Source organism: Fistularia commersonii, chromosome 27 (genome assembly GCF_037954325.1).
Source record: "Fistularia commersonii isolate RoL2024-O1a breed Wild chromosome 27, RoL_Fcom_v1.0, whole genome shotgun sequence".
Classification (NCBI taxonomy): Eukaryota; Metazoa; Chordata; class Actinopteri; order Syngnathiformes; family Fistulariidae; genus Fistularia; species Fistularia commersonii.
The window spans coordinates 12,679,379-12,690,914 of record NC_141310.1 but is presented as its reverse complement, the minus strand read 5'-3'; the positions used below and the strand labels follow the sequence as shown (position 1 = coordinate 12,690,914).

Here is an 11,536-nt window from a genome sequence, read left to right as displayed (position 1 = left end):
AGAAAAGGAACGAGACAAAGCGATGTGTGTGCATTCATGAAACAAGGAATGATGTATGTTTGCGGTCACATAGTTCCCCTGTTTAAGATAAGATACTCCTTTATTAGTCCCGCTGTTGGGAAACTCACTCCTCGTTTGACAGCAGTGGTTGACCGTTGAGATTCTTACTCTGTCCTGTGGATTTTTCGTCACTGTGGGTTTTGTTCGGACACTCACCTGCTGCAGGACGGAGGTTTCCCTGCACCCACCACGTGTAATCTCGGTTTAAAAGCGTGCACATCCTGCCACGGCTATCCAACGTCAGGCCACTCGCATGAACTCATGGAAAACTAGAAGTTTTGTTTTTCTTCTTCGTTATTTTCTATTTGGCTCAGGTCTTACTCTTGACATTTTAAACAATTTTAAGGGTTTAATATTTCCTGGAAGGAACACGCGCAATATGGCTGCGATTATTCCAAGCACACTGTTTTGATATTACCGGGAAAAATGTCCTCGGGGGATGTGTTAATGATCACTTGTGTGCATTCGCACCGAAGTTTCGGTGCTTTTGGAAATGATAGCGTAAATGAATGTTTCATACAGTTTTCGCACAACCCCGCTGTTTTCTTGGGAATCTCAACACACCTTCGTACCATGCGTATTAACACTGTGGGACTTATGTGTGTGCGTGTAATCTGGGGATTATATAAATACAGGGAAATGCAAACTTTGACCTGTCGGAGACTATTATCAGAAATGTATATGGCTTAATGAGCAGCGCAAAGGAAACACGAATCTGTTTTACGTTCTCGTCCGTTTCGCTTTCAGCAGAGAATAACAGACCTTGTTACATAACAAAAACCATTTGTCTGTTACGTAACAATCGCTGACCCCGCCCCTTGTTACTCGCGCATGCGCGGAAGCGTCGAGCACTCCGCCATTGAGGGAGCTAGGATCGGGAGGAAAGGGTCAGAGAGGCTCTTCGACAGACAAGCAGCTGCGTGTTCCCTCCGGTCGCTTACGGCAACTTTGACTCGTTTATTCCCCGTTACGATCTTACCTCCCCCCGTGTGTGATTACCGAGCGCCGTCGCCTCCGAGGAACGTCTTTTTTTTTTTTTTTTTTTTTTAAATATACCCGTTTCAAGAAGTAGCGGAGAACCTCAGCTAGCGGCAGCTATAACGAGGCAATAGCAGGCTAGCTAACGTTAGCTAGCGAGCTGGCTAGCTGCTCACGGGCTGAACGTCGCTCGGCGTCGGGGTGGGGGGGGCGTCGTGCCTACTTTCGTTTGATGGATCCGCAAATCTCCTGGTTTCAACCAGAACAACGCGGACCCGCTAACAACCTGTGGATGCAGATTTGGGAGACCACACAAGGGCTCGGTTTCTTGCACGTCACTAGCGGCTACACCACTGGATCACCGAGCGCGTCGAGCCTGAAAGCGGCGGTCAACGGGGCGTCGGGAGCCGTCCTCGCCGGCAGACACGGAGCGCTTGACTCGAACACCGGCAGCAGCGACGCCAGGACTCAGGGGATGTCGAGCTCAATGGGGGACGGAGATTTAACGGAGCAGCGGGACTATATACCACTGGAAACCAATAGCAACCACAACAACCGAGCCTCTAGCAGGGGCGGTGTCGGAGGAGGGGGCCAGCAGCAGCAGCAGCAGCAGCAGCAGCAGGGCAGCGGGGTCGCCGTGCTCTGGAGGGGGCTGACGGACGGACATCCCAACAAAAGGAAAAGGGACAACAAAGCTAGCACTTTCGGATTCAATTCCAGCCTCTTGAACAGCGGCCCCAACACGGAAGGTTACGACGGCTACGCTGGCACGCCGTGGAAAGTCAGGAACTACTCGGAGGGGATCGTCGGGTAAGAGAGTTCGCCGATTGAAATGGCTAAAAAAATAATTTGTATGTCCTTTCGGGACCTCGCTGCAAGCCTCCATAAATCACATGTGCTGAGTGGTTGGAGCAGCTGAGTCGGGGGGGGGGGAAGGGGAGACGGACGACCTCCAATGCTGCGTCCATCCCAGGTACAACTTGTGCGGTTTTTCTTTTTATTTTGATTTCATTTTGATTTCTCCCTGCACATGGACGTGCGGTGGATGTGACTGCACCGTCAGCCTCACCCCACCCACTTTCCCCTCCGCCACAGAGCCAGTGTGCGGCGGATTGAGTAACCCGTCCAGTGACATGTTACATGAGCTCGTCAACGCCGCAGACATTTCACACCTTTTTCACAACAACTTTTTTTTTTTTTTTTTTTTTTTTGCAAAAGTGTGAAACCGTCGCTTGGTTGACTCGGTATGGGGAAATCTATAGAAAACAAAACAAACAACAAATTCAAGTTGACCTGCCTGTTCTGGTGCCTTTGGGCTTTTTTTTTTCACTTTAAACGGTTTTGAGAAATTGGGTAATTTTCTCAAATGTTTTTTTTTTTTTTGGGGGGGGGGTGAATGTGTTAACTAAAGCGTAGAGTAGTTCCGTCCAAACCAAAGTGAGTACTTTTGCAGTTGAATGGATAGAAACCTTCAAATGCTTGTAACAGACACTGCCTTATTCACAATGTTTATCTAAAAGACTTCACTGCACTGACAGTTTCTGTGTGAATACTTAAGTATTTGCGTCCCACAGGGTTTAAGTTTTTACAGTGTTGTAAAACACACGGTGCACGTCGGCCTGCTTTCTCTATTGTTTTATAATAACTGCTCCAATAGCCACATTCATATGCGGCGACTTTCCTCGGTGTTTAACTGCATCAACGCAGAAGAGTGCAGTGCTCGGGTTCGATCCGATTTGCTGCCATGTCCTCTTAATTTTGGCTGGTTTGACATTATTCTTTCAAGTGAGGGGAAACGAAACACCACATGGAATGGATAATGATGCATCTCATGGCTGCTGGGGGATGTTTACATTGGAGAAATCCACTGTTTTAACAGCCAGTAGTAAAATGGGGAGGACCAGAGCAGTAGACATTGCAAGTATTGCCAGCAGAGAAAAGTAGCATTCAGTTGGCTGCTTCATTGTTTTGCTTCTGGGCTTCACATCCTCACATACTCAGTTGCCTACTTGATGAACCTTTCACAATAATTGTTAAAGTTGTATTTCAGCCAGATATTGTACGTCTCGGCCTCCGCCTCCCCATCTGCGAGAAAGAACTTGTGCATAGGCTCACATTCGACTGAAATGAAACAAAAGCTATAGATCGCAGCAGATTACACAACACCACTGGAGACAGTGACAAACGAGCCCAAACCAAGTTGGCTGGCCAGAGTGAGCCCATGGTGGGGCAGATGGAGGGGCCTGGCCACTTGCCACTTCATGCATAGCAGCTGAAATCAGTAGGGATTATAGCAAACATGCTGCAAATTGCAAGTGAACCAACATGCATGAAGTGCATTTGGACAGGACAACATTAGTTGTCACGCTGGGAACAAATGCACAAGTAGGGGGGTTTCTGGATGAAGGCTTTAGTAGACTTTTCAAAGTTAAAACCCATTTTTTTTTCCAGATTTAGAGATATAATATTTACCATTTCCAACATTGATTGTCTAATCCTACGTGTGTATTCTGGACTTTTGACTGAACGCACACTTTGCTGACCAGAACCAAGATGCCTGTAAATGTCAGAATTATTCACAGAATGTGTTTTAAGAATCCATCTTCAGTAACACGTAAGCCACAGAGGCCGGCCTTTTATGACACCCGTGATTCATTTAGTCCGTTTTCAAATCGGCTGTCAGATGTTTGTCTCCAGAACGGCTTCATCCTCTGTCTTTGCATTTATAATCTGACTGCAGATCGTTTTTTATAGAGTCGGTTGTTTTCGACACCGCTGAACGACTACATAAATTGACATGTAATGATTTTCAACACTGTAGACTGAAAAAAGTACTGGAACTTTTGACAATTCAAGTGATGGATATTCACTTGTAACGTATTCAGGTTTACTCAGCGATCGAAATGAATCACCTTTGCTCAGAAGAACACGAATAGTTTGGCTTCTTTGTCATCTGTCAGCAAGATCAAACAGAACCTATCGAACCCCTGAAAGTCAGCGGAGCTCAGAAAAATGGGCCAATGTAAAACCCCCTAAGCCCCCACCAAAGATATTTCTTCTTTCACCCCTGCCTTGACATTTTGCCTGTTTCATTCAATTCACTTGTGCACATAAAATCAGACACATTACCTGTTGTATTAACGTTTGGATGGTTCTCAAAGATGTTACCTTCACCTGATGTTAAGCTTTCACAGCATATCATTTGTTTCTGGTACAGCGGATGGATAGATACTGGTGTATTCACAAGAAAGATTGTCCCTGTTTTAAGCAGCAGCCCTCTTTTTTCCCTCCCGGTGCACCTGTCTTTTACCTGAGACCTCGATTTGCTTTCAGTGTTAATCTGGGAGCTGAACTTGGAGGTCAAATGTGCCCAGATCTCTAACGTGAGAACCGTCATTGTGGCCTTTGAGGAGGCTTTTTCTTCCTACGTCCGCTCCAAGGTTCACTCGCTTATATCAATAATTTGAGAATCGTGTTTGTCCGTCACATAAATCCCCCCAAAGCGATTCGATGAATAGGATCATGTTTGCTTCTAGTAAAGTCCTCATAGCGCCATGTGAAAATTTAAGCTTCGACGTGTTCGGCACAGCGGCTTTGGTACAATAAGTTGCGCTTGTATGACCTGGAGTTCTTGAATAGTTTATGTTCCCGGGTCATTGTCTTTCAGGTGTTGTTTGCCCATGAAATGAATGGGGGCTGTAATTGAAACATCTTTGGCTGAATTTTCACAAGTTCAGATAACAAATCCTCAGTAAGATACTAGATTTGTGTGGCACGATGTGAAATTGAACCTGTTTACGTGACCGCGTTGCCTACCTGTCATGAGTCTTAAAAGTCCGTCTGTTCACAAGTTACACTTTGAATTCATTCACCGAGGCCACGATTCCTCCACTGAATGGAAGAAGGGAGATATTTCATTGTCTCGCTGATTTATTTGATTTTGTTTTATGGCTTGTGATTTTAAAGAACCGCTATGTCCTCTCGGCCAGATGAGGCAGCCCCCTCGCTATTTGGACTGAGCCACATTTATAGTAATATGGCATCTCTGTGTTTGCGCAAGGACATTCCTTAGTGATTAGCTCTGCTAATACCAGAACCGTGATCCTCGGCGCCTTCATAAACACCGCCGAGGGTTCTCTCTCGCCCTACGCCGGCACTTGACAATTGCGGCGTGCTCGGTGGTGCGTCAGAAGATGGATTTCCGAACGCACATGTAGATGTGAAACTTGCTTTTGCTACGATAAGTCTTTGTTTATATCTTTGAATGTCTGTTTAATATAATGAGTCTTCCACTCTAGTGCATATGCGGCGCTTGCATTCAGGCAAATGGAGGACGCCCCGAGTAGGCGTTGCCGCCGAGGCCGTCTTGGACGATTTCCGGATGGGATTGTTTTATTGTGTTTAAAAAAAAAAAAAAGTCTGCGGACAGAATCGGGAACGTTTGAGCGTGACGTCACCTGTTTTGTTTGTGGTTGTTTCGAGCCCTTTGGCGTGACGTTTCGGTTTTCATCATCTTGGCTTTTTGCAGCCAGACAGAACCATATTAGGGAAAGACACTGTTGCCGGGAGAGACGGTCCGGGTCTGACTGAAAGTCTGTGCTAGCTACCTGTCAATCACAGCCACACCCAAACATTTTACGTTTCCTTTTACTTGAAACCGGGCTGTGATTTCCAACTTATCGGCCGGAGCGAAGAAACCTCTGCTCGCGCCTTTGCCGACGGGGATGCGATACATTCTGCGTTTGGCGCTCGCCATTTAACGTCGGGGTGTGCAGAATAGAACAATATTTTTCATCTAGGTCAGACCGGGGCTGGTTTGGTCGCGGGGAAGCGTGAATCTGGGACTCATTGTTGATGTGATACATGTGACGGTGGGTGTGTTTAAACACAGTTCTCAGGACGGTCTGTACACTATATTTGGCCGTTCGGTTTGGCCGGAGAGACGGAGGCATGTGCTTATTTGTGTTCTTAGGCTCCCCTTAGTCTTTCTGGAGCAAGTAGCCCGCCTCATGAAGGAAAGGGATCAGTGTTTACATGCTCCACACGGCCTCACTTCCACAACACAAAGCCAACCCTCTGGGACAGAGCGAGAGAAACCCGAGCTCCTCCGCTGTCCGTCCAATCACGCTGGCCGGTTGAAGGGAGTGTTTCCACCCCATTTTACTGATCCTGGGGAATGGCTTTTTAGATTCTTTATATGGGCAGAGGAAGTCAGTGTAGCCTGGGAGAGCTGTGGTCCATTTCTTCCCCGCTGAACGGAGTCTGGGGCTGGTATTGTGTTGCGGGTTTGAATTGTGTTGGCAAGATGTCGCCTTCCTCAATTCCTGACATCTCAGAGCAGATCGAGAGACCTTTGATTCAGGGCGTGAAATTAATTTGTGGCGGCGCAGGAGACATTTTTGAAAGTAAATACAGTTATTATGTGCGGATCCGACCAGTCAGTCTTGTGCCCGGGGCATCATTTTGTTGTGGATGAACCGGGCACAGATTGTTCTCCCTCAGTACCTGTCATACATCCAGGTTGAAGCTAGTTAGCCATATTTCTCCTGCAGGGCCACAATTGTGCTTTTCTTTTTGTCCTGCAGATGATTCAGAAACAGAAAAACTGTATTTGTCCATGAGGGGCAATTTGGTGGCACAAAAGGGGTAGCAGCATCAAAATTGTGAACATCAAGAAGAAAAATACAATGAAAAAAAAAAGATGAATTACTGTACAAAATTGTGGGTATGCTTGCTCTGCATTTATATATCACAATTATATTTGCCCATAGATAGAAATAGTGAGGTGAAAACATGAAGAAATCATGCCTGTGACCCAAAATTTTGACTTGATTCCTCAGTTTCCCACATTTTAGCATCTGCCAATGACATTTAGTGGTTGTGGTGACATTGACTGTTTTTTTGTGTATAAAGAAAATTCAGTTGTATTCTAAATCTTAATATGAATTTAATCTCTTCATATATACAGTATATGTTGGTTTTAATCACAGATTTTCATGTTTAAAAGGTGCAGATGGCTGTGGCTGTGTGTCTGCACTCCATTTTTCTTACTGTCAGTAAACACTGACTGGAGTTGTGTAGTTTCCAGTGTCTTTTCTCGGCTCTTCAGTTTTTGAGGAGCAAAATTAGGCAGTTGGTTAGGCAATCACGTTGCCTCCTAAGTGAATTAAAATTCCGTTTGACATTGTTTTTTTTATTTTTTTTTATCTGCCCAGAAAACCCTCAGCCCTTTTAAAATGTTTAACTTTGTAAAAGGAAAGAAAATGATTAAAAAAAGCGTCGCTTTCCGATCCACTCAAGCTAATGAGGTGCATAATAAGTTACTGGCGGTGGTCAAGTGGTCAAAGGGATCGTTTTGTCCTTCTGTGAAGTGGCGGCTTAGGATCTACAGCGCAGCCTGTTAGAACGCAGCAGGTTGTTTATTGATTTCTACTTGTCATGTAAGCAGTTGCGTACAGCAGCTATTTGGGAAAAAAAAAACCCTCCCTTCTGCTTAGTTTTCTCCGCAGGCTTGGTTTATCGCACTGCTCCTGCACAGTCATGAGAAATGTAATACAGTCAAACTGATGGAATCTTAAAAAAAAACAAAGCTATGATACAGCGGCCCGACGCCGTTTTGCCATTTCAGAAATACCGTCCGTGTGCGCAAAGGCATGCGTCCTGTGCTCCGTCTCCTCCACGGCAGGAATCCGTTCTTCACGTGTGGCAATTTGCTCCTGCGGCCTAAAATGGTAAAAGCGACAATGCAAGCCGGACTTGATTTATTAGGGAAGCCCCGCGTCAGCGGCTAGTTTTGAGCGATGAAACAGAACACCGGAGGCTAGCGTGCGGTTAATCGCTCACCGATGAGCCGTCCCGTCCCGTGTTTTTTTTTTTTTTCGTCTTCTTTTCTTTCTTTTTATTGCCACCGACCAAGTTAGATTCATGACCGCCGGCATTAGCACACAGATAGCACCTCCGTGACTGAAGCTCCATTATTAGGACCGAGGTTCATGCCTTCTTTGATGTCTATGTCAAGCTCTCGTCTCTCTTTCGCCACTCGCCATCTGGCCTTCGGCCAAAGCCTGTGGAAAGCGAGAGAGAGAGTAGGTTGCATGCAGGTCCTTTGGGCTGAAGGTGCAAAAGCCCCCCCTCCGAACGGCACGTGTGGGCAGCCGTCCATAGCCCGGCCTTCCCATGTGTAGCCAGGAATGTGTTTAGGCCAGCGACACCCTTGATATGCTGGAGACCGAAACAGCCAGCTTGCCACTTCACGGGTCTTCTTTCGTTTGTTTGGTTTTTTTTTCTTTTTCAGTTTTTGTGTCAGAAAAGCTGTCTGCGCCGCATGTGTTAGGGCCAAATGTGGCCCGCCATATCATTTTATGCGGCCTGTGAGAATGGGTTAAAAGGTCTAATTGTCTTCAAATAAATAAGTCAAAGGCGTGCTTTGACCATAAACTACATTTCCCACAATTCATGCCGATCATGTTATCCGGGAAGATTGCAACGTATCCACATCATGTGGAATTGAGAAATACGAACGATCCCTAAATGTCCAGGGAGAGATAAGGTGGTGCAGATGGAAGGCTGTTTTAAGAAAGATGGGAAGAAGAATCCATGTTTGTGCTTCAAGGAGAAAAAGCGTTATGTCTTTAGTGTCATGAGGCAGTGTTGGTTGTCCAAGAGTACAATCTAGTACAACACAGAGCTAAGAATGCCAAAGTTAGCCCTCCAAAAACAAATTGTCCGAGAATTAAAAGCCAAACTGAGATGGCAGTAGAATGTGTTCATGCAAGCTGTATCCAAAAAGTGAAAGCTAGTTTTAGAACAGAGCAACTAGTAAACATTGGTTTTTTTTAACATTCATGCATATGCAACATTTTGGATTTGAATGAGCAATAAATTCAGAGATATTTAACTATAAGGAGTAGTTACATTTATTTTACATTCCATTTGATTAAATTTTGTTACATTCATATTGTTATTGTTACATGTGGCCCTTTGAGGGCAACCGCTATGCTTATGTGACTCCGGATGAAAATGAGTCTACACCTTTACAATGTTGTTTTAAAAACAAAACCCAAAAAATGCTCTGACTGTCAGGATTTTATTCACGGTAGAAAACAAGATCTTGATGGAGTTGGTGAAGGAAATGTCTTGGGCGTTTAAGCCAATCTGCGGAATGAATGGAGTGTTTTTCAAAAATGATATAAACTCTTCATTAGGCTCCGACTGACCCTTGATCCTCTTCAGCAGCAGCCGTTCAAACGTTGAGAAAGAAATCGGTTATTTCTAAGTGCAAAAGAGACAATATCCCCGTGTTTAAGCGGCCACAGAGTCCACCACTGGACGCAGATCACTGCCCGGGAAATTCATACAGGAAATTTTGGATCTGTGGTTTCACACACGAGTGGCGAGAAAGTTATTTGACGAGGTGAAATTGGGCGATGCTGCAGCTCCACGCTTGACTGTTAGATCGGAGCATGTTATTAAAATCAGAAACCGACACTGGTGGTTTTCGACTCTTTCAAAACCAAGCCATCGTAAATAGGGTGCTATTTATGATGGCTTAGTTTTTAAGAGTCGGATCCTATTTATGATGGCTTGGGAACATCTTCAGCAGCTGCGTTGCAGAAATTGGTGGAAGGGACCACCAACAGATTTTCGGTATGGGGAAAAGTCAGGAGAGTTCATTTGCGCGTTTGTCAGTGGTGCTGTTATTTATGTCCAGTCATTATCTTTCACCCTTTTGTACTTAACAAAAAAGAATAAAAAAAAAAAAACATGCTCAAATACAGTCCCAGTTTAATATGGAAATAAACAGTTATCAATTAAATGATACACCATTGTGGGAATTTTCATGTTAGCATCACTTGTTTAATTGTTCACAAATTCTCCTTCGTTGTACAGAACACATCGACCCCGCTGCCTTTTTTTAAATAAAACTCATATTTATCGAAAGGTCTCGGTGAGTTACTGAGCCACTTTGAATCAAGTGCTACATGCAGTCATGTTCATTTTCATGGTTTGCATCTTGGCTAGCTTCAGCCTGGTTTCACTCCCCCGGTTAGAATTTCCTCTTCAAATATTAATTAAAAAACGGGGCTTGATAGCAGCGCTGGCCAACCTTGACAAACATTTGTAAAATTCCTATTATGTTATCATCCATATAGTGTCAATCACGATGCCAGTGTTTCCCGAACACCGAGAGGCATGTTAAAGCCTCCTGGACAAATGTGTATTTTATTTGCAAGTACGCGGGGGTTAGAAATAAAAATGTCTACACTGCATTAGCCTGCTGAAGCTACAACATATCCTTTAAACCTCACAGAGTCCAGAGTCTGAAGCCGTACCCAAGTTACCAACACATGATTCTTTGTCAAATGAATTTTGGGAAGAGTCGGTTCTATTATAACTTTTTTTTTCCGTTGTTCAGGCATTTGGCGATGTTTGTTTTGGTGTTTCCATTGCTATGTTTATCGTTCAACCGTTCCAGGTTTGACCGCAGCGCTCGGCTGCACTTCTCGGACGCGACCGAGCCCGTCGCTAGCAGTCCGTAGTGTTTGGACGTCTGCGAAACCCGAGCCCGTTTGTCCCGGTGCCCAACGCTTAGCACCCGGGATCGGATCATTGATCAAATATTAATGAATCCACCATCTGTGGGACATTGACACCTGCCCGTGTTTGTTGTTGTACTAATTTGGAAATGCTGTATGTGATATGTTCGGCCCATTGAAACCAATCCGGCGATGTTCGCGGTCAGCGACGTTGCGTTGTATGAATGTGGGCGTGCCATGTAACAAAACCGCAACCTTTTGTTGAAGCTGAGAAAACACAGGCTGCTTCAGACCTGAAAAATTAGTATTTGTAAGTTTGGATATTTGATGATGGTGAGATTGAATTAAAAGCTGGGCGTTGTTGACAAGCAGAAGACCGCGTTTTGGGTCGAGGCCGCTCGAAGCCGTGCTGCGCAAATGACTATGATGAGTTGTCAGACGAGGCCCTCGTCGCCGTTCCAGTTCCCCCGCAGCCACACCGGAGACTGGAATTACCAGCAACACGTCAGCCAGAGTTTTAAAGTGTGGCCACGTTTTTTTCCAAAGAAGTGATCAGGAGTCACTCATCCTGAAAGCAATCTCTTCTCCGGTAGGAAATCCTGCGCCGGCCGAACAATAGGATTAACAAATTTCCAGGGTCAAATACAATGCCACGTCAGGCGGGTAGTTCCTAGCTCACCTTCCAAATCAAACACTTATTTGATTAATTTTTTTTTTCTAGAAAAACGCATAACAAATGTACATCGAGTAAGAACAATGTCCCAATACTACAGTCACAATGAGGGTCGACATCATTGCATAATCACACTTTACTGTTTCCTACGGCTGCAATGGGTTCCCGAAGGAACGCCTCTGTTTATCTAATGATAATAGTTGTACGCATGTTTTTCTCACTGACTCTTTGCTGCCAGAAAAGCTGCATCTGGACAGGACTCAGTAGTTCAACAGGTGCTTGCAGTGTT

The 11,536-nt window shown here is 45.0% G+C and overlaps 1 protein-coding gene across 1 annotated transcript in view; it reads left to right on the top strand.

Annotated features, from left to right (window-relative positions):
* The first annotated feature begins 915 nt into the window (after positions 1–915).
* The window catches only part of tent4b (terminal nucleotidyltransferase 4B), a 34,466-nt gene continuing 23,845 nt past the window's right edge, over positions 916–11,536 (top strand). The window contains exon 1 of the mRNA XM_086174928.1: positions 916–1,848. Coding sequence (XP_086031054.1) covers positions 1,271–1,848 — 578 coding nt within the window. The 5' untranslated portion in view covers positions 916–1,270. The remainder of the gene's footprint in view (positions 1,849–11,536) is intronic.